At 56.6% G+C, this 21,630-nt stretch overlaps 1 protein-coding gene across 1 annotated transcript in view; it reads left to right on the top strand.

Annotated features, from left to right (window-relative positions):
- Nucleotides 1–39: 39 nt before the first annotated feature.
- The window catches only part of NTN1 (netrin 1), a 109,247-nt gene continuing 87,656 nt past the window's right edge, over nucleotides 40–21,630 (top strand). The window contains exon 1 of the mRNA XM_014960114.1: nucleotides 40–1,063. Coding sequence (XP_014815600.1) covers nucleotides 40–1,063 — 1,024 coding nt within the window. The remainder of the gene's footprint in view (nucleotides 1,064–21,630) is intronic.

The following is a 21,630-nucleotide window of genomic DNA, read 5'->3' as shown; positions in this document are numbered from 1 at the left end:
CCCTCCCGCCCGCCCTCCCTCCGCTCCCGGTTGCGCAGGATGCCGCGGAGGGGCGCGGAGGCGCCGCTGGCCCTGCTGCTGGCGGCGGCGTGGCTGGCGCAGCCCCTGCGCGGGGGCTACCACGGCGGGGGCATGTTCGCCGTGCAGACGGCTCAGCCCGACCCCTGCTACGACGAGCACGGGCTGCCCCGCCGCTGCATCCCCGACTTCGTCAACTCGGCCTTCGGGAAGGAGGTGAAGGTGTCGAGCACCTGCGGGAAGCCGCCGTCGCGGTACTGCGTGGTGACGGAGAAGGGCGAGGAGCAGGTCCGCTCCTGCCACCTCTGCAACGCCTCCGACCCCAAGCGCGCCCACCCGCCCTCCTTCCTCACCGACCTCAACAACCCCCACAACCTGACCTGCTGGCAGTCCGACAGCTACGTCCAGTACCCCCACAACGTCACCCTCACCCTCTCCCTGGGCAAGAAGTTCGAGGTGACCTACGTCAGCCTGCAGTTCTGCTCGCCGCGCCCGGAGTCCATGGCCATCCACAAGTCCATGGACTACGGCAAGACCTGGGTGCCCTTCCAGTTCTACTCCACGCAGTGCCGCAAGATGTACAACAAGCCCAGCCGCGCCGCCATCACCAAGCAGAACGAGCAGGAGGCGGTCTGCACCGACTCGCACACCGACGTGCGGCCCCTCTCCGGCGGCCTCATCGCCTTCAGCACCCTGGACGGTCGCCCCACGGCCCACGACTTCGACAACTCGCCCGTGCTGCAGGACTGGGTGACGGCCACCGACATCAGGGTGACCTTCAGCCGCCTCCACACCTTCGGCGACGAGAGCGAGGACGACTCCGAGCTGGCCCGCGACTCCTACTTCTACGCCGTCTCCGACCTGCAGGTCGGCGGGCGCTGCAAGTGCAACGGCCACGCGTCGCGCTGCGTGCGGGACCGCGACGACAGCCTGGTGTGCGACTGCAAGCACAACACCGCCGGCCCCGAGTGCGACCGCTGCAAGCCCTTCCACTACGACCGGCCCTGGCAGAGAGCGACCGCCCGGGAGGCCAACGAGTGCGTGGGTGAGTCCCGCGCCGCCGGGCAGCGGGGCGGGGGGGGGGTGGGGGGAAAGGACAGGGGAGAGGGCGCGGAGGGGCCCTGGAAGGGCAAGGAGAGGGAAGGGAGAGCGAAAGAGCCGGCGGGGGACGGGGAGAGAAAGGCTTGGGGACATCTAGGAGCCGGCAAGAGACGAGAAACGAAAGAAAGGCAGGGGGAGAGTCAGGAACCGGCAAGGGACAAGGGAGAGAAAGGCAGGGGGACAGTCAGGAACCGGCAAGGGACAAGGGAGAGAAAGGCAGGGGGACATCCAGGAACCAGAGGGACATCCAGGAACCAGCAAGGGACCTCGAGAGACAAGGGAAAGAAAGGCAGGGGGACATCCAGGAACCAGCAAGGGACAGGGAGAGAAAGGCAGGGGGACATCTAGGAACCAGCAAGGGACCTTGAGGGACAAGGGAGAGAAAGGCAGGGGGACATCCAGGAACTAGCAAGGGACAGGGAGAAAAGGGCAGGGGGACGTCCAGCACCCGCAAGAGACCTTCAGGTACGGGGACTCAAAGGCAGGGGGACATCCAGGACCCGGCAAGGGACCTTGAGGGACGGGCAGCGAAAGGCAGGGGGACATCCAGGGACACGGCGAGCAGCACGGGGACATCCAGGGACACGGGGAGCGGGGCAGACGCAGGCAGGGAGACGGAGAGCAGGACAGGGGGAGGACACGGAGGTACCGGGGAGCGTGGGGCAAAGGAAGGGACAGCGAGGGACCCCGCAGCGCGGAGCAGATGAGAAGGCACTCGGAAGCGCAGGGACGGGGACACCGAGGCTCCCGGCACCACAAGGCAGGGGACACTGAGGCACCCGGGTGACAACACCGAGGGACACCGACGTGTAGAGTGAGGGGCACGGGGAGCCAGGGACCACCGGGCTGGGAACGGCGAGGCACAGGAATTTGGGGCAGGGGATACCGAGAGCCACGGAGGAGCGGGACGGGGGACACCGGAGGCAGCCGGGGAGAGCAAGGCGGGGGACACGGAGGGACCCGGCGGGCAGGACGGAGCACAGCGCAGGACCCCGCATCGCGGAGGAGACACGGAACCGCGGGGCAGGGGACACCAAGGAGCTCAGGAGAGGGGAGAAGGGACGCTCAGGAGCCCGGGAAAACACCGTTCGTGCCCGGAGAAGCTCTGGGGAGCCCTGGCTGGGAAGGGTTTCCCGTTCCCCGCAGCTCCCGGCCGGGGGTCCCGCAGCGAACGGAGCAGGGTCCGGTCCGCCGATCCCGGCACTCGCCGGCAGCCCTGCTCCCTCCCCCGGGGCACCGGCTCAGGGCCCCGCCGCACCGCCTCCGGCTCCCCCGAGAGGCTCCGTGCCCGGACGGGACGGGATCGGGAGGACGGGAGGCGGCCGGGAGCTGGGGGGGCTCGGCAAAACCGGCGGCTCCCGTCGCTGCATCCTGAGGGGGTGCGGGAGGCCCCGGGGGGGCGGTGGAGGTGGCGGCGGGGACTTGAACGAGCCCCAAGGCCAAATGAGAACCGGGGGGCAGCCGGTTCGCTCCGACTCGGGCGAGAAACCCGCGCCGTCCTGGCTGTAAGCGAGCCCCAGCCTCCGGGCTGTCCCCGCGGGGGGGGACACGGGCTGTCCCCTGCCTCTGCCCGGGGTGGCCAAGGGGGAAGGATTTGGGGTGTCCTTGAGTCCCCGCACGTCCCACCTACGGCTCCCCCCGATCTCGCAGCCCCTGCTCCCCAGGGATCAGCCGTGTCCCGGTGGCTGAGGGTGACCCGGGATGAGGCCCGGGCTCGGTTCGGGTCTCTGCACCGGGACCCCCCGGCCCCCCCAAGCGCGTCCTCGGCCCCCGCCGCCCGCTGCCGCCGCCTTGTTTACCCGTAAAACACGGCCCCGTCTTCCAAAATATTTGCAGCTCCGACGATAGGAAAAAAAAAAAAACAACCTCGCCGAGCGGCCGGGAATGGGCTTTTTTTTTTTAATTTCGCTCTTTTTTTTTTTTTTTTAAACTTCCCCCCCCCACCAAATCACAATCAGATGTGTCCCTTGCAGACAGCGCGATTTCTTTGCCCGCGCCTTCAACCCCGAGGCACGGTCGCCCCTGGGTGATATGGAGGGGAGAGGGGTCCTGCAGCCCGGGGACACCCGGGGCACAGGCGGTGGGAGAAGATGCGGGGGTCCCGGCAGCGGGAGGGGATGTTCTGCCCCGGTCCGGAGCCTCCTCTCCCCGCCGGGCCGCGGCTCACGTCGGGGCGGAAAGGGAGCACCCCCGGGGCGGGGGGAGCGGCGGGGAAATGCCGTTTCCCGGAGGGGAGGGCGGTGGGTGCCGCTGGGATGTGCCCACAGCGCCGAACCGGGGTTTATCTCCGGGTTCCTCCGTCCCGTCGGGGTCCCTCTGCCCGGCAGCCGTCGGGGTCTTGATTATCCAGGTCTTGATTATTTCCCATCGCCGCCCCAGTGCTGCCTCTTCCTCAGCATCAGGCCCGGGGGAGCAGGAGGGGCTCGGCTCCCCCCAGGCTTCTGTCCCCTCTCACTGGCAGGGACGAGTTCCCTGCCTGCAGGGAGAGAGTTACAGCTACCCATGATGCCGAAAAATTTGGTGCGATCTCAAGGTGCTTTTGGGCACTTGGTCTATTCTGAAGGGTCCTAAAGTGCTCCTGAAAATGCTTCTGTTCAGTTATTATTCTGGCCCCGTGCACTTACCGGCCTGCTCCCTTCCAATTTACTTCCAATAAAAAGGAAACGAGTTCCCAGTTTCCAGTAAAATGTGTGACTTTCTCGCCAGGTTTTGCATTTCAGACCCTGCACAGCCCGGGTCACGTCAGACTTTTACGAAAGAAAATCACCAAGTTTTCTCCTTTTTTCCGCCGACTTTGCTGGGAAGCGAACGTTTCGCAAGGATGGAGCTACAGGAAAAGAATTTTCCTGGGCCCGTTTCTTCCAGGCGTTCCCCGGGGCTGTACCTATCCCCCTGCAAAACCAGCCACCACCAAACAACTGCCTTGCCCTGCCAAGCCCACACCGCCTGGAATAATCCCCCCCAGATAAAGATCACAATAACCCTATTCAGCTCCCACCCACTCCTTCATGACCATCGGCCCACCCCGGTTTCTCTCCTAAATCCAGAGAGAAGGTTGGGTTTTGTGGTCACCCGAGGGCTGCACCCAGCCGTGGTGGGGCAGAGGCAGGGGACACTGAGCTGGTGGTGACTCCACCGGCCGCGCGCTTGGAGGCATCTTCAACCAGATCCTCCTGAGCAGCAGCGGTGAGGGGAAATAAGAATTAGCCAAATTAGCCGAATTCGCCCCAGGCAGTGGTGTAAGAACTTAATTGCAATTTTTTTTTTTCCACTGAATTTGCTCCTTTTTTTTTTTTTCCTGGAAAATTTTGTTGGGTTGGCGGGGGTTTTTTTGTTGGGTTTTTTTTTTGTTTGTTTGTTTTTTCAACTAGGGAGAAAAATGATAGAATGTGTCTGCTTTGCTTAAAAATTTGGGTGTTTTCTTTGGTAAGGCCATTCCCCCTGCCAAAACCGAATCTTTGTTCCTATTCATGCTTATTTGGGCCTGAAAAAGAAACACGCTGGAGTTTCTGACAAAAAGTCAAAATTTCCCACGGGAACTTTTTTTGCCAGCCAGATCTAATTTTTCTTTATCACTTCGTGCTGCCTGCAAAGAGCCCGGGCACCGCACACGGAGAGGACAGGGCCTGGCCCAAGGAGATGTTCTCAAGGGATCTGGTCCTGCAGAAGGAGCCCGGCCAGCAGAGCTTTTCACAGATCCAGGTTCCCATCAACTTTACCTGGCAAATAACTCATCCACGTAGAGCTTGGCCTTACAGCCTGGCTTTGGCCGAGTTCCTGGGAGCAAACACGCTCCAGGGAGGACACAGCTTGGAGACAAGCTTGGAGGTCTGTTCTCCATCCTCCCTCTCTCCAGCGTCAGGCCGGCTCCATTTGCTCAGCCTTAGGTCCAGCCCAAGCCCCCTTGTCTCCAAACCAGTTTGTCCTGACGAAGCTTCCAGCTCCCCCGTGAGAGGAGTTTTGCAGCTGTAAAAGGCCCGAACCAAAATGTTGTCAGAGGCTCAACCGCCGGTGAGCTCGTGTGGACACGTGAAAATGCAGGCAGGGGCTCGGACCAGATTCAGCCACATCAATAAAGTGCAATCAGCGCCCTTCCACGATTTCTCACGAACTGCAGCGTTATTTGGAGCGATGGAAACGAGCATGGACTCTGAACACTCCCTTCAGTTTTCATAAAATACCTTCACGTTTGCCTTGGCCGGGGGAAGTGCTGCTCAGACCAGCCCAGGCTGCAGCCCCCTGACAGGCGCCTTGAGAACGACCTCCAGACCCAGTTCCCAGTGCCGGCCCCGGTGCTCCCCCAGCCCTTTTCCCCCTCCATCCCCCCTGCCTGGGGGGGCTGGGAGATGCACCCAGCACCTGCAGGTCCCCCTGACGTCAGTGGTGTCTGCAGGTGCTGGGCGCCGGGCGGGTTTTTGGCCCCTCCGCGATGCCGAGAGAGCGTTTAACAATAACAAGGGCGACTGCAGGGGAGAGAAAGGAAACATCTTGTGTTCTCAGATAGGGGATTTGGCACAAGCCCGGGGTGAGACAGGCTCCGCTCCGCGCTGCAGCGGGGTTCCCAGCCTGGGATGTGTCTCATGTCAGAGCGATTCGCGAGCGAGTGAGTCTCTCTCCTCCAGCTAAAAGGAATCTTGCATCTCAGACACAGAAGGGACCGGGAACTGCCAGAGAACAGCCTGCCAAACATTCCCAACGAAAAACTTCCTCCCAGACAAACCTGGGGCTTTAGCATCTCAGTTGGCGGTCCAGGGAGGCATTTGCAGGGAAGGGCTTCCTCGAACAGCCGGTGGGCTCCCCTCCGTCCCCCGCTCCACCAGGAAAATCAGATCCTTCCACGGCAGCCAGCGCTTCTCACTCCGGTCCTGCAGAGGGATGTAAGGGCTGTGGGATTTCCTCTTGGGGAGTTCCTCGCATCCCTTATTAAATTTAGGTGATCCTTTTTCTTTAGCCTGCATCTCATCCCTTCTGTAACTATTTTCCACAGGGCTGGCACAGCGAGGTGCTTAATTAACTCTGCGAGACGGCTCCTTCCCATTCCCCTTGGCCTCCGAATGGGACAAGGAGTCAAGCTGGTGGTGACTGATGGGTTTGGGTCCACCAGAGCCATTGCCCAGCCAGGCGAGCAGCCCCCGATGCCTGCCTGCAGGGTCGAGGCACCCCGGGAACACGCAGCAGGGCACGTCCTGGGGCCACTGGTGGGTGACAATGGTTTGTGGTGGCTGAAACCCATCAGACCAGGAAGGACTGGACTGGTCTGGGAGAACGCCTTTCTGTTGTCTTCTCCTCTCCTGTGGTGATTCGAGGCTTTGCAAAGGGTCTATCTCAGAGAGGACAGAGGAAGGAGAGGGCTCTGTCTGCAGCAGAGTGGGAAGTGGATGGGGGGGTAGGACCAGAAGAGCCAGCAGAGACCTGATTGGGCAGGGGCACGTTCATTGCACCCTCTTCCCCTTCAGCTCTGGGCAGCGTGGTGGGATGGAAACACAGGACTTTGTAAATCCCTCTGTGAGGAGAAGGGGGTGTCTGACTGTCCCTGTCATTTACCCTGTTTGTCTCTCCCAGAAGGATGGGGAAGGTAGCAAGCATCCTTTCTCACCTCTTATCTGACCAAAGAGGCCCTGAGCAGGATATCCAGGGTTATCCTATATGGGATAGGACCCCCAGGGTGCCCACACAGGATCCCCAGGGGGTAACACCCTCCACTTGTCTGAGATGGATGCTGTTGCCTGGGGCTGGGCAGAAGAGCACGACAATGTCCCTCACTTGAGCCAGCCAGGCAAGGCTGAGAGGGGGGTTTTTGAGCTGTGTGTGCTGATACCACCCTTTGCCTTCCGAGGACATTAGGAATAGTCATCATTGCTGAGATCCAGGCTTGTTTTTTCTCCGTGTGCCTCAGTTTCCCCACTTACAGAAAGCAAGGAGGGGCTGTGCAAAACACTTTGGCCTCGGGGTGAGAAAGGCGTGAAGCAGCATCACAGCATCCTTGTGTCTGGGGACACGCTCCACCTGGAGCAGCTTCACCAGCGTCACGGCACCAGCCAGCGACTGGAAGGGACCCTGTGCAGGCTGGAGCTCTGGTGGCACCATGTGCTGTCCCCAGAGTGACAGGTCCTTCACCCCCCCGGCCCCGGTGGGGCTCCCAGCGGGTGGTTCTGCATGGGGAATTGCAGGAGCTGTGGGTCACACTGTATTGCTGAGCAGATGGGTGCTGTAGCCATAGAAATATGGGCCCGTAAGCTGCTGAGACTCCCATTGTAGCCTCCCAAGTGGGCCCTGCATGGGCAGAGCTTTCTCACAGGCTTTTATTCTCAGGAAGCTTAAAGTTAAACTGATTTCCAACAGAAAGGTTTTTACACCAACAAACAAACAAACAAAAAAGCGCAGTTAAGGCTAAAACAAAACCAGGCTTGGCACTCCGGGTTGGACACTTGCCTTCCCTTGAGCTGGTCCGCGGCTAATCTCTGCCCTCCTCTTTCTGGGCCAAAGCATGTCATCCTTATTCAGCCTACGCTGTCCTCGCTTCGGCAAACCCCCCGTGACCACCCGGGGGGGACGTGCTGCCTCTCCCAGGATGGAGCGAGAAGCCGTGAGGGCTCTTGAATCGCTTTCTCACAGGCTTTTATTCTCAGGAAGCTTAAAGTTAAACTGATTTCCAACAGAAAGGTTTTTACACCAACAAACAAACAAACAAAAAAGCGCAGTTAAGGCTAAAACAAAACCAGGCTTGGCACTCCGGGTTGGACACTTGCCTTCCCTTGAGCTGGTCCGCGGCTAATCTCTGCCCTCCTCTTTCTGGGCCAAAGCATGTCATCCTTATTCAGCCTACGCTGTCCTCGCTTCGGCAAACCCCCCGTGACCACCCGGGGGGGACGTGCTGCCTCTCCCAGGATGGAGCGAGAAGCCGCGAGGGCTCTTGAATCTCCGCTGCCTGTCGGGATCCTGCTTGTAAAAACCCTCCCGGGGTTCTGGTTTTCCCACCTGGCCCATGAGGTGGGCTCCTCTGGGATGAGTGAGCCTGGTTTTATATTCTTAATGTATCTCCCCTTCATCCTCAGGGATGGGGGACAGACTTCCTGGCCAGGGAGGGTTGCTGCCTTCCTCTGTCCTAGGTCTCTCCTGCCTCCCTTTTGGGATGACCTGCTTTTTGGTACGGTGTTTTTGGAGGCTTTTGCGCTTATCACGGGCTATCGCATGCCAGGGCTGGGCTGTCCAAGTGGAATTTTTCCTGGGAACCCTTTTGAGGATTTTGGGGTGCTGTGCTGTGTTTCTTTCCCAGCCAGTTTTGCCCTGGGGGACACGCAGGGCAAAGGAGATCTTGGATGAGGAAAACTGGAACCAGAAGTTGCACACCATTTCACACTGTGTTGCTGTCAAATGGCAGAAATAAACCCAAACCAGCCCCGGGACCCACCAAATGCCACCTCCAGCCTTTCCTAGAAGGCACTGACACAGCTCCCTGCAGCTCAGGACACATCAGCCCCTGCTGTGGCAGGGCTGAGCCCTCAAAACCCCAGCGAGGGGCGTCACAGCCCCCAGACTCAACCCCACCCCGACCATTAATTTGTGGTATCTTCATGATTGCACCAAACAGGTCCCCCCCAGTTTTTCAGGCAGCAGAGGGGAGGTAGAGGTCTTGCTGCCTGGACCAGCCCGCACAGACAGATGATTCCTGGGGAAAGAGTCCGGCAGTGGCAGAGCCCAGGTTTGTCCCCAGGTTGTCCCCAGAGCAGTGGCTGCTGTTTGGCCTTTGCCACTGCAATCAGTGGGGAACATCTCCTTTGCTCCCCTCCCCTAGAATCCCTGCCGCATCCCTGCTGCATCCCTGCCGCATCCCTGCCGCATCCCTGCCGCATCCCTGCCGCATCCCTGCCGCATCCCTGCCGCATCCCTGCCGCATCCCTGCCGCATCCCTGCCGCATCCCTGCCGCATCCCTGCCGCATCCCTGCCGCATCCCTGCCGCATCCCTGCCGCATCCCTGCCGCATCCCTGCCGCATCCCTGCCGCATCCCTGCCGCATCCCTGCCGCATCCCTGCCGCATCCCTGCCGCATCCCTGCCGCATCCCTGCCGCATCCCTGCCGCATCCCTGCCGCATCCCTGCCGCATCCCTGCCGCATCCCTGCCGCATCCCTGCCGCATCCCTGCCGCATCCCTGCCGCATCCCTGCCGCATCCCTGCCGCATCCCTGCCGCATCCCTGCCGCATCCCTGCCGCATCCCTGCCGCATCCCTGCCACATCCCTGCCACATCCCCGCTGGCAGAGCCGGGGAGCCCAGCATGGCGTTATGGGAACCACAGCACAGTTTGGCAAGAAACGGGCCAGATCCTCACCCGGTGCAAACCCACCTCTCTCTGGTGGCAACGTCTCACCCCCGCTAACCCCGTTCAAAAAAATCTCCTGATAGCTAGGACTAGGATGGGGCTGCCTGGCTGAAGCGATGGGCAGGCTTTTAAAAATATATCTGTATAATAGCTTTCATTTACTGGGGGATTAGGATGCCCCAGGGACTGATAAGGAGACAGGGAGGCTTTTCCTGCTCTGAGCCGCTGCGGGGCGGCTGGGGAGGCTGCAGGGGGGAGTGGAGCCGGGGGTCTCAGCCGCTCTCACTCCGTCCCTGGTGGGAGCAACCCGTGTTTGTGGCAGAGATCACGAAGGGGCTCAGCCACACGCCAGCAGGGAGTTTGCGTTAGGCTCAGCAGAAGGCAGGGGATTAACCGGTGGGGAGGAAAAAAATCTTGTCTTTTTTTTTTTTTAGTAGATACTTAAGAAACGGGTTCTGACCCAGGAGAGCACAGAGACCCATGTGGGCAGTGTGTCGGGGATGGAGGAGGCACGCAGCTCTGCTGGGAGCTTGGTTTATGGATTTATTTTGAACAGCACTGGTTTCAGTGGAGAGTAGAGTTTCAAAACCCATGGAGTGATACGGCAGGAGAGGCTGCTTCGTCCCGGGGCTCGTGGGGACAGTGCTGGGCACCCCGAGGTCTCAGCTGGCACTGGAGGGCAAAGGAGGCACAAAACTGCTGCTGCTCACACCATGTGTCTATGCAAAGTGACGGCAACATCGTCGGGGAGAGCAGCAAGTGGGGAGAGGAACAGACAGGGAAAGAGCCCGGTTCCGTGTCGCCCACACAGCGGTGAGAGCAGGGGGGGTGCAGGCAGGAGTTTTCCTTCCAAACTTTTTTCAAGGTGTCTTGTAAATGATTGGGAGGGTTGAAAATCATGTCTGCGTCTCCCTCCTTGATAGAGGGTTGGAGGCTGGGGAAGGAAAAAAACCTCTATTTCATGGCTTTTTCTAAATTATTTCACGGAGGATTATGGTCTGGAAGGGACCTCTGGATTTGCCCACTGGCTGTTGTCACCCAGGTTGTGGTATCACCTGGAAAGGGACCCCTTCTTGCATGGAGCCTGGTGCAGGGTACCACAGGGTGCTGGGTGGGGGCTGCAGCCCCCAGCCCCTCCTGTGATGTGCCACGGGGGATGGAGGAGCTGGCGAAGGGGGAGCCCAGCAGATCTTAGCCATTTTCTGCCAAAAACGAGCATCGAGAAGGAGATTGTGTGGGCAGGAGGGTGGGTGCAGGTGGGGGTGAGCAGCCTCGGGGGTTTCTCGGAGACAAACTTTTTCCTTGTTTGAGGGTTAAAGTTGCTGCATCTCCTCTGTTTGGGGAGAGGAGGGTGGAGAGCCAAGAGCCTCCACCCAACGCTCCCAAATTCACCTGGAAAAGGGCAAAACCACTGTGAGGAGCAGGAGCAGCAGGGGCAGTGATGCAGGCTGTGAGCAGCCGGGCTCCGCGGGTTTGTTTTACGGCAGATTTATTCTTTTTGACTCACGGGAGTGATGGGAGGCACTTTCTGATTGTGGAGAAGCAGAGGCAGATCCGATGACGGTACCTGATGGAGCGGGAAGAGCACTCCCCGCTTTCTCAGGGTGCTGGGGAGCGGGGGGATTTCTTTCCCCTCCTCGTCCCAGGTGGGAATGGGAGAAGAATTGCAGGAGGAGAGCTGCTGGCTCAGCAGTCCCCACTTTGAGCAGCTCGCTCTCCGGGCTGCGTGCCATATCCGTGCTGGGTCTGCGAGCTCCCAGCCTGAGCGAGGCGAAGCCCAGCTGTTCCGTCCCCAGTCACCATCTTCACACAGGCTGCGTCCTCCACGTCCACACATTTGGATGGAAAGACGGATGAGGAGTCCATGTCGTCTTCCCCAGAGCCATCCATCACCCTGATCCCTACCAGGCTGCGCTCTGCGGCGTCACAGATCATTGTGATCTGGGCTGCTTTTTGACCGAGTAGGACTATTTTCGTGGCAGCTCCATGGGGTGAATTAATGTCCCTTAATGTCAGCAATCTGGATATTTAAGGTTCAGTCTTAGTCAGTCAGACCACAATGGATGGGGAGAGCAAGGGCAACATTATCTCATTGGAAGAAGGGATTTTTTTTACAGCCCCTGGGGATTTCCCAGTGGTTTGCACCCACAGTTCCAGAAGTACTTTCCTTTGGGGTCCAGTGTATGATCTCTGGCTGGTCAGGAGATGTTCTGGGAAGACCTGAGCCGTGCGTGAAGGGCGGCGAACAGGAGTGAGGGAGAGACAACGCAGGCAGGCGAGACCTGAATCTCCCTCTTCTCAGCCTCTTCTTCTTCGTGCTAGACCTTCCCTAGACCCCGCTCCCTCTGCAGGGGAGCCCTGGATCTTTCTGGACCACTGACCACAGCAGCATGTAGACATGCAGAACTAGAAGGAGCCAAAACCAGACACAAACCTGGGGGATGTAAGAGAGGTATGAGGACACTGTATGTGGAAGAGGAAAGAAGGAAGGTAAATGACAGGTAGACCTACAGATAGGAGGAAAAGGTCTGATTTTCAAAAAGACCGAGATGAGCAGAGCAGCCAGTAGAGCATCCTTGGGATGGTCAAAGCCAGCTGCTCCCTCCCGGCGCTGGCGAAAGGCTGTTGTTTTCCAGCCTCATCTGATAAGGGGGCGCAGAACCAGCCAGGCAGCCGTCCCTGCGCTTCGCCTTCCCCCGGCGTTCGCGGGCTGTCCCCAGCCAGGCTGTTTACTCGGTCACCCACCCGCCCTCCCTTTTGCAATAGGGAGTCAGTTCTGGTTAATGTTGGAGATCGTAACGTGATTACCGAAAGTCTCATGAAATTAAATCACTTTGCTTCAAAGCGGCCGGGGAGGGGGAGCGTCCCTCTGGCAGCGGGGATGGCCGAGCGGATATTGAAAGCAGACTGGTAGCCAGGATTGCACCGCGCACAATTGGGCTCTGACAGTGTGAAGGCAAATACAAACAGCAGCTTGTGTTTGCACACAAAGGCTCTGTGCACCAGTATCCCCGGCCCTGTACTTTACACCCTCGGCTCTTGGGCAAAAAAAAAAAAAAAAAGTCCTGGGAGGGTAGGAGGGAGGGAAACTCCGCTGAATATTTAGAAATGAATTGAACTGTGCAAACATGCCATTGGGAAGCTCTCAGTGTAACGCTTTGGATCAGCTACCCGCCGGGGCTGGAACACAACTGCTGGACTTGAAAGGGCGACTTTCACGCTGAAGCAAAACTGGACAAAAGAAGATAAATGAAACGGGCTCCCGGCGGGGTTTGGTTTGTTTGTTTTTGTAACTCGGCTAATATTCCCGCATTGTTCAGCCCAGCGGCCCAGTGTCTGTCCTTCACACGCTGCTCGTAAATCGGGGCTGAAGCAGGCAGCGCGGGCAGCGCAGGCAGCAGCACAGGGCAGGGAGGGGATGAGACTCTCCAGCTCTGGGCCCTGGCGACCATGAGCTGTTCCTCTGCGGCCATCGTGGCCCAGGGACTGGGATGCTCCCTGTCTATGGGGTTGCAATCACACCACGTCGCGCCGGGAAGGTCTGAGTCAGAACGGGAATGCACAGCCCCAGTAATTCCTGGGTGAACCTGGATTCAGCCCGTGGCATTTCGGGACACAGTGCATGAAAGGAGGGTGTAACCGGAGGGGTCGGTCTCTTCTCCCAAGGATCAGGTGATGGGACAAGAGGAAACGGCCTCAAGTTGCGCCAGAGGAGGTTTAAGATGGATATTAGGAAGAAATTTTATGCTGAAAGGGTTATCAAACACTGGAAGAGGCTGCCCAGGGCAGTGGTGGAGTCACCATCCCTGGAGGTGTTTAAAAGCCGGGCAGACGTGGTGCTGAGGGACATGGGTTAGTGGTGGGTTTGGACAGTGTTGGATTGACGGTTGGACTCGATGGTTGCGAAAGGTCCTTTCCAACCTGGGCAATACTATGATTCTATCCTACAGCAGAGGGAGGACCAGGTGGGTCCATGGGCCAGCACAGCTTTGCTATTGGTTCATTCTGCATCTGAGTGTGGCATGTCCTGGTGTTTTTCATGGAGCTGGTGGCAAATCTGTTGAGGTTTGCCCAGGCGGGGACCTCCCAGAGGAACTGCGGGTACCAGTGGTGGTGTGTTGACCATCTCCATCCTGTGGTCCAGCAGCAGAGTGAGAAGCAGTGCTTGTCCCCATCGTACCGTGTGTGTTCCCCTGGGGACACGTCCCTGTCAAGCCTGGAGCCTGCCCAGGGCTCGGGGGGGTGGGGGATGCTGCTGTCATGAAGTGGACCATGTGGGCAGGGGCAGGGCACTGCAGGATGCCGAAACCAGTCCTGGTTAATGCAGGCACTCATTTGATTTTAAGGAAAAAAAGATCCCCAAATGCAAGCCTCTGGAAAATTCACTGTGATTTTAGACAAAGAAGCAGCCAGGTCTAATGCTGCAGTATTTCCCTGGTTAGCACTGGGAAAACAACAGCTTAGTAATCAGCTGTATAAAAGTGTTGATCAAATCAAACGGCAATCCAATTTTTAGTGAAGCCTTTAAAGCATTAAATACCATTTAATATGCTCCACAGCATTTCCTTCTCACAAGCCGCTGTGAAACCACCAAATGTTCACAAAAATTTGGCAAACTGATTTCTCCAGAAATCTAACCTCCCCCCACCCCGCCAAACGAGCTATTTGTTCGGCTCCACTTCACAAAGTTTCACCCAATCAACAAAAAAAAAAAAAAACAAAAAAATCCCAACAAAACCCCAGACGGCTCATCACGTGCTTGGGGAGACCAAAGAAATACCCTGATTTGGGTGACCAATGAATGTCCCCAGTAATGAAAAGCGAACAATTTGTCGGCAGTCCATGCACTTGAAAACGAATGATCCAAATTATTCAGCAAGTCTCCCTGGATAGTGAATCCATTGAAAGGGGATCGAGACAGAGTCATAAATTATTCATTACCCAAAAGAGAATGAAATGCATATAATCATAACAATAATAATAACAACAACAATCGCAACACTAATAATAGCAACGAGAATTCAGCCAGCTCTGCCGAGAGAACCGGGGACGCGTGAAGACTCACAGACTTCATTTTCCCTTCATTCCAACTGCCCTTTAGGGCAGCTGCATTAAATAAAGGGATGTAAAATGGGTCAACATTTGGAATAAATGTGTTTATCGCCAATAATTTGACTCGTTGGCCTTGACTAGGGGTGGTATAATTTGTATTCTGGTCCTTGGCAGCGAGAAGGTCCGTGAACTCACACGCACGGCTGTTAATTGCTTAATATAATGAATTTTCTCAGGGTCCTGGACTACTTTTAAGGAGTCTGTGGAAGTGGCTGCAGCGGAGGCATGTACTGTACCGCTGTCCCCGGGAAATTTATAGGTGTCCATGAACTGAAAGAGAAGTGGAAAGTGCTGGCCTAACACATATCCCTGGGATTCGACTCTTCCTGGCTTGAATGGGACCTTGATTGCGGAGTCACCCGGGAGCCATTGAGGCAGTAAGAGAGCTAAGGAGAGGCCACAACACTTGTCACACAGCCCGCGAGTTTCCTGTTGTCGCTGGCACGCACGGTTTTGGCTGGGAAAACCCCGCCGCAGATACGCCGTGTGCCCGAATTTGGGGCCTTTCAGCTCTCCATCATTTCGCTGCCCGGGGGACACCCCGGATTTCACTCGGGCATCTTTTATTCCGGACCTTTTTCCGCCAACTCCCCTCCCCCGGAGGGCTTTTCTCCGAAGGGAGCGGCGCTGCCGGCCGATATTGAAGATTCCAATACATTTATATGCTCACACCGTGTTGTAAAGCGCCCAACTACAACTTTGGCATGCAAATGAATCCCCGTTCGCAGCGCAGGGGCTCGGCCGTGGCACTCGGCCATCTCCCAATGGTTTCCCACAGGTTGCCCCACGTTTTCAAGGGCTGGGGTTGGAAGGGCTTGGAGGGTCCCTTCCCCGCCGTTGGGTTCTTCAGAGCTTTCTCCACCTGCTGCTCTCAGCAAGGAGAGGAAAGGTGTCCTGCTGGTTTTGCACCTAGAAAATAATTTAAAAAAAGGGCATTTTTAAGGCTAAGAAGCAGAAGTTTGGGCCAGGAAGGAACAAAAGTCTTATACCATATGGCTCCATCAGCTTTGGGTGCTGCTGTGGGTGCTCAGTGCTCACATGGGTTGGGTTGAATGGGTCGATGCTGCGGCAAAGGAGGGTATTTTGGAGACTGTTGTGCAGAAACACACAGTCGTAGAGCCTGCTTTTCATTTGCTTGCCAACATAATCTGCAATTTAGGAGGATTTTTATTGGCTTGCTGAAATAATCTGCAATTAAGGTGGATTTTCACTTGCTTGCTGAAATAATCTGCGATACACGCTCAAGCCCTGCTCAGGTGGGGGGAAGTGTGACAGGATGCGGGGGGAGATGGGGCAGAGGCAGAGGAGGGTCTGGGGCTGTAGGGACACATCCGCAGAGCCCGGTGCCAGCCGGGGTCGGGGTTTCATGGGGTGGTGGTGCCTCTCCCCAACACCGAGCTCATAGATCCTCTGCTGACGGGCAGCTGTAGGGCAAGAAGGAGAAGAAAGAGTTCCTGCTGGCATTTTTGTTGGAAGTCGACTGTATATTAAGTGGAGCACGGTTTTCATTACCAGCTCCATTTTGGTACAATAAATCACACACTTTTGGCCTAGATTCTGCCCTCAGTTATGACTGGCAGTAACCAGAGGCAAAATCCAGCTTCGGCTTCAGCGTCGCGGCCCATATGTTCACCTTTTGGAATTAATTTCTTCTGGTAATTTCTGTGTAATTATACAGCATTGAAGGCTGATTATATGCTTCCTCTCACGGGCAATTAATATTGCTGATCTGGTGCCAAGGGTGCACTTTGCACCGTACAAACCACACGAAGAGAGACAAGCTCAGCCTCCAGCGCCCGCTCCAAGGTGACAATCTGGACCCTGTTACCTCCAGCCAGGGGACTCTGGACCAGACCCCCCCCCCAGAGCCCTCAAAGGAGATGGGGCCACCAGCGAGTGATTTAGCAGAGACCAAGCACTTATTGTTCAGCTGTGGAAAGAACATGGAGTGTTTGTGCCTGCTCCAGCTGCAGCTGAAATATTTGGGAGGTCATTTCTGCTGGAAGAACCTGTAATTGCAACAGATGCTCTCCGGCGGCAGCAGCCCCGTGGGTGAGCGGAGCAGCTCATCTCCCCGGAGCAATAATCTAATTTATATCTCATAAGACAGTTTTATTTTTATTTTCTTTTTGCCAATTACTGATGCCTTTTCCCGCCCACAGACTGGCGGGTGTGTGCGGCCCCCCCGGGGCTCGAGACAGGGGGAGTGCAGGGTCGTAAAAGAAACTTCTCGCGTCGGGTTATGGTGCCTATAAAATTAGCCCCGTTAGAAGCCGGCTGCCCATTTAAACAAGCAATTTAAATGGATAACAAAGGCACCCCCCCTCGCAGCTTCCGTTAAATAACTGAGTTTAAGTGGATGGAAGGTAGAGGAGAACGGCCACGGGTTCACTTGAGCCGAGCTCCGGTGTGGCTCAGATGCCACTGCTGCAGCCACCTTTGGACGTGGTCGCTTTGTTGCCAAGAGGCCAATGGGATCCTGGGCTGCATAGGGAAGAGTGTGGCCAGGAGGTGGAGGGAGGTCATTCTCCCCCTCTGCTCTGCACTGGGGAGGCCACAACTGGAATCCTGCCTCCAGTTCTGGGCTCCCCAGTTCAAGAGAGACAGGGAACTGCTGGAGAGAGTCCAGCGTAGGGCAACAGAGATGATGGAGGGATTGGAGCATCTCCCTGATGAGGAAAGGCTGAGAGAGCTGGGGCTCTTTAGCCTGGAGGAGAGAAGGCTGAGGGGAGACCTTATCAATGTTTATAAGTATCTAAAGGGAGGGTTGAAGGAGGATGGAGCCAGACTCTTTTCAGTGGTTCCCAGTGACAGGACGAGGGGCAACGGGCACAAGCTGGAACATCCTCAGATCTGAGGAAGAACTTCTTTGGGGTGAGGGTGGCAGAGCCCTGGCAGAGGCTGCCCAGGGAGGGTGTGGAGTCCCCTTCTTTGGAGATTTTCAAAACCCGCCTGGATGCTCCTGAGGAACATGCTCTAGCTCTAGGCAATCCTGCTTCAGCAGGGGAGTTGGACTAGATGATCTCTATGGTCCCTTCCAACTCTAGAAATTCAGTGAAATTCAGTGAAAATTCAGTGAAAATTCAGGTGTAGTCCCCCAGCTCTGAGATTCACCATAATGGCAGCATTAACAGCAAAAATGTGGTGTAAAAAAAAAAAAAAAAAAAGAGGGGAATTTTCCTGCATCTCCCATGCATCCTGCAAAGAGCAGCTCAGAGGATCAGGTTCACTTGGTCAGGGGAGCACAGCCTGGTCGTGTGCCTGATTCCACCTCTGGGGGAAGTACTTTGTGTGTCACTCTGTCACCTGAGCTTGAAATACATCCTTGTGCTCAGTCCCAGCTTGAGCCCTAAGACAGCAAAATGCTACCCAAGCCACAAGGCATCGTTAGGTTTCAGAGTGAATGCTCCCCTGCAAAGGCAGGAGCAGCTTGTCCCTGCCAGCTTGCACCACCCATTAGTTGTGACAACATCATCCATTCTCAGCTTTCACGTGCCTTCCCAAACCTCAGCTCTCACAGGCTCACATTTTCCCTTATCCCACCCTCTCACAGTGGCAGAGAGAAGCCAGGAAAAGCAGGCGCTGAATCCCCTATAGGGCAGAGAGGAAAAACTACCAAACTCTCTCATAGGAGAGAAAACCGTCTGGTTTCACCCCACACCAGGACCGTGCAGCCGGGTGCTAAGGCTGGGCATGGATCTGAGTGCTTTTGGGGGGGACGATGAAAAAGTCCCAGATCTGTCCCTGCCCCGGGGCAGATGCTGGGGAAGCAGCCGCAGCCACTGAGCAGATCCTCAGGCTCCCAGCCCCAGAGACAGCCTCCTGAGAGTTTAATTTTTGGGAAGCTTTAACACCCCCAGCTTACCAAGTGCTGAAAGAAAGGTCAGCTAATCCTTCCCTACGTCTGAATGAATTCAGGCCCAGAAGTGAGATTACTAACCAGGGGAGCAGGAGGCCGGGCGAGCTGCATGGATACAGGGATCCTTCCCATCGTCAGGCCTGGCTTTCTAAAGAAATGGACCTTTTATTTCAGTTGTCAGCCCCTGGGAGGAGGGGAAGGGGGTGGACAGACATGGCCGAAGCAGCACCCAACTCCCCTCCTCCAGCGGTTGCAAACACCATCAGGGCTTGGTGGAGGGGAGCCCCAAAAGAGAAATGAGCAAGGGTCCCTGTCCCTGGGACGACTGGGGAGACTGAGGAGCACCCACAGCCTGAGCATCCCCACTGGATACCCTGCTCTGGGTCTCAGCTCAAGTGTTTGGGAAGAAAAAACCCAAAAAGCAGGGTCCCCATGTCTCTCCTCACTGCTTCAGTGGCTTTCACCCCGATTCTGAAGGCACCAAGGTCCCAGCTCTCCCTTTGCCCGCGCACCAGGCGCCCAGTCGGTTCCGTGCTCAGGGTTACGTTAATTGAACTCATCGATTTAAGGCAACGTGGCCATTTCTGTACCCTCACCGCTTGCCACCACGCTTCAGGTCCCCTTTGTGGGACACCCAGAGAGGTCCCTGGCTGAGCAGAGTGAGGTGGGTGCCCCGGGGTGCAGCACCCTTTCCAGGGGAGGGGACCAGCCCACCCCTGGTCTGTGCCGGGGGTAGCCCCTTTCTGGGCTGCACCCACAGTCCTTTATGAACCCCCCGGGGCGATGACATGACAGGACCACTAAGGGACTGGCTTTTCTTCTGCAAATCAACTGTCCTTCACAATGCTGGAAGAGCTCGGAGCCTGTTCAATGCCTGCAAGAAGCAGACCCCCGGGGGGGCCAGGAGGGGGGATGCACTGCTGATGAGCCATGGTAACCTGGCTACAAGTGTGACAACGCAGACACCCAGACCCCAAGCCTCCCTGCCAGGCTCCCCCGGCTCCCCAGATTGGGTATTCAGGCCACAGGGTTTTCTCTATTGACCTCGAAACTCTGTTCTGCATGGGAGAATTTTCTTTCTTTCTCGCTTGGTAACTGCAGAATCAAGTGTTTGCAGTTGGAAATTTTTGCTACCACAACGGCAAGCTGGTAACTCGGCTGGGAGATGCTTGCCCAGTGGTGGGCCTTCATTCTCAAGGTCCATGAGTCAGCTAGGAGAAAACAGAGAGGAAGTTTTTTCAAGCCCTCTGTGATGACTCCGGCAAGGTGGGATGCTCCATCACCATGAGCAGAGCACTCAGTACCATCAGGTCTTGTAGACCTGCCAGGTCCTGCCCCAGTCCTCTGTCTTCCCTGTGCTGGGTGCTCTTCCCCAACTCGCTGGGGATGCCTGATGGAAAAAGCCTATCCAGCCAACTGGGCTCCAGGTGAACATCCCCGAGGACCGATCTTCTCCATAGCTTGGTTTTTCTCGCAGGTGTTCTGTAAAAGGCTGTAGTGGTGGCTGGAACACCATCTGGCCATGGGATCCCACCACACGGGATGGCTGCCCCAGGTTTGCAGGTCCCACAGAAACCTCAGTACTTCCCAGCTGTTCCCAGAAAAATGGCACTGGGCAACTGCTGGCTCAGCCCCACTCAGCACCCTCTGGGACTGCACGGTGCTCCCTCAGCCCTGGCAGATCCTTCCTGCAGGGAATAAACTCCTCCTGGTGCCAACGAAGAAGGATCTGTGTAATTAGATGTTTTAATAACACTTACAGGCAGAGCCGTACGGATCTGTTCTAGGGACATTTGTGATGCTGTGAAATGCAATTAATTACACAGCGGCTTGGATTCAGAGACTCCTGGACAGTAAATACCCAAATTACAGCTAGGAAATACTTAAACTCAGCCTCCAAAGGTGTCATTCCCTGGCAGGATCATGGCAGGGGTGTGAAGGTGCCCTGCAGGTCTCTGGGGTGTGCAGGAGCAGCTTTATCTTGGGTGTGATACCTCTCACAGGCAATAGAGACAGCCTGGTGCCACCAGCAGCATCTCTGAGAACACCCTGCTGGAATTAGTGCGTGCAGGTAAAAGAGGGCAGGTAGTCACATGGAGGGAGAAAGGTGTGGGGCAGTCATGAGCAGAAGGGTTAAAACCAGCTCCATCTGTCTTCTAGGGACATGTTTTTCACTCAATTTGTGGGGCAGCTTTGAACTGTAGCCCTGATAAACAAATTGATGCTAAAGTATCTGAGCATGATGTCTGGTGTGACATTGTGCCGCACAGACAGTACCTGCCCTGGGGAAACTGAGGCACAGGTAGGAGAGCCACCCAATTCACAATGCAGTTGCAGCCAGAGAGGCTCCCTGGTCCTACTTTGCTCTTCTTTTCCCCAGTCCTGTGCTGGTGTAACTCCAATTATTGGTTTATTATAGAATCACAGAATGGTTTGGGTTGGAAGGGAACTTAAAGACCATCCAGTGCCACCCCCTGCCCTGGGCAGGGACACCTCCCACCAGACCAGGTTGCTCCAAGCCCCCTCCCACCTGGCCTTGAACCCTCCAGGGGTGGGACAGCCACAGCTTCTCTGGGCAACCTGGGCCAGGCTCTCACCACCCTCACAGCAAAGAATTTCTTCCTGAGATCTCATTTAATCTCCTCTCTTTCAGTGTCAAACCCTTCCCCCTCCTCCTATGGCTCCCCTCCCGGATCAAGAGTCCATCCCATCTCTCTTGCAGGGCCCCTTTTACTGGAAGGGAAGGGAGTGGAGACTCATCCTCATTGTGCTGGGGGGCATTCACATGAAGCTTGAGGTCCACGGCATTTCAGGGGGGGTTAACGTTTAGCTCAGCCTGATCTCAGACTGGACTGGTTCATCAGAAAGGTTCCACCAGCCTCTTGTTGTGCATAAATAGCCATAAACATTAATCCCGGGCGCCTGTGGGAGATGCCCAGGAGTCCCCTGCCCCGAGATGAGGGTGATGGAGTTGCCGGGGGAAAAGAAGATTACAGCTCTGTTTTTGGGATGAACAGAGGGTCCAGGTCCAGCCCGTGCCGAGGTGACCGTCCCCTCCTGTCCGAGCCCCTGTTGCTGCTGTGAGCTTATCTCAGCCTCCCTGTCAATCCCCTGCGCAGCCACCGCGTCCTTCCCCACGTTGCCCCCGGCTATTCAACCGCTCTCCGGATCATTAAACATATTGAGCAACACCGGTCCTGTGACTGGTTAATTAGTAA

This window comes from Calidris pugnax, unplaced genomic scaffold (genome assembly GCF_001431845.1).
Source record: "Calidris pugnax isolate Ruff unplaced genomic scaffold, ASM143184v1 scaffold463, whole genome shotgun sequence".
NCBI lineage: Eukaryota > Metazoa > Chordata > Aves > Charadriiformes > Scolopacidae > Calidris > Calidris pugnax.
This window is presented reverse-complemented; position numbering and strand designations above follow the sequence as displayed.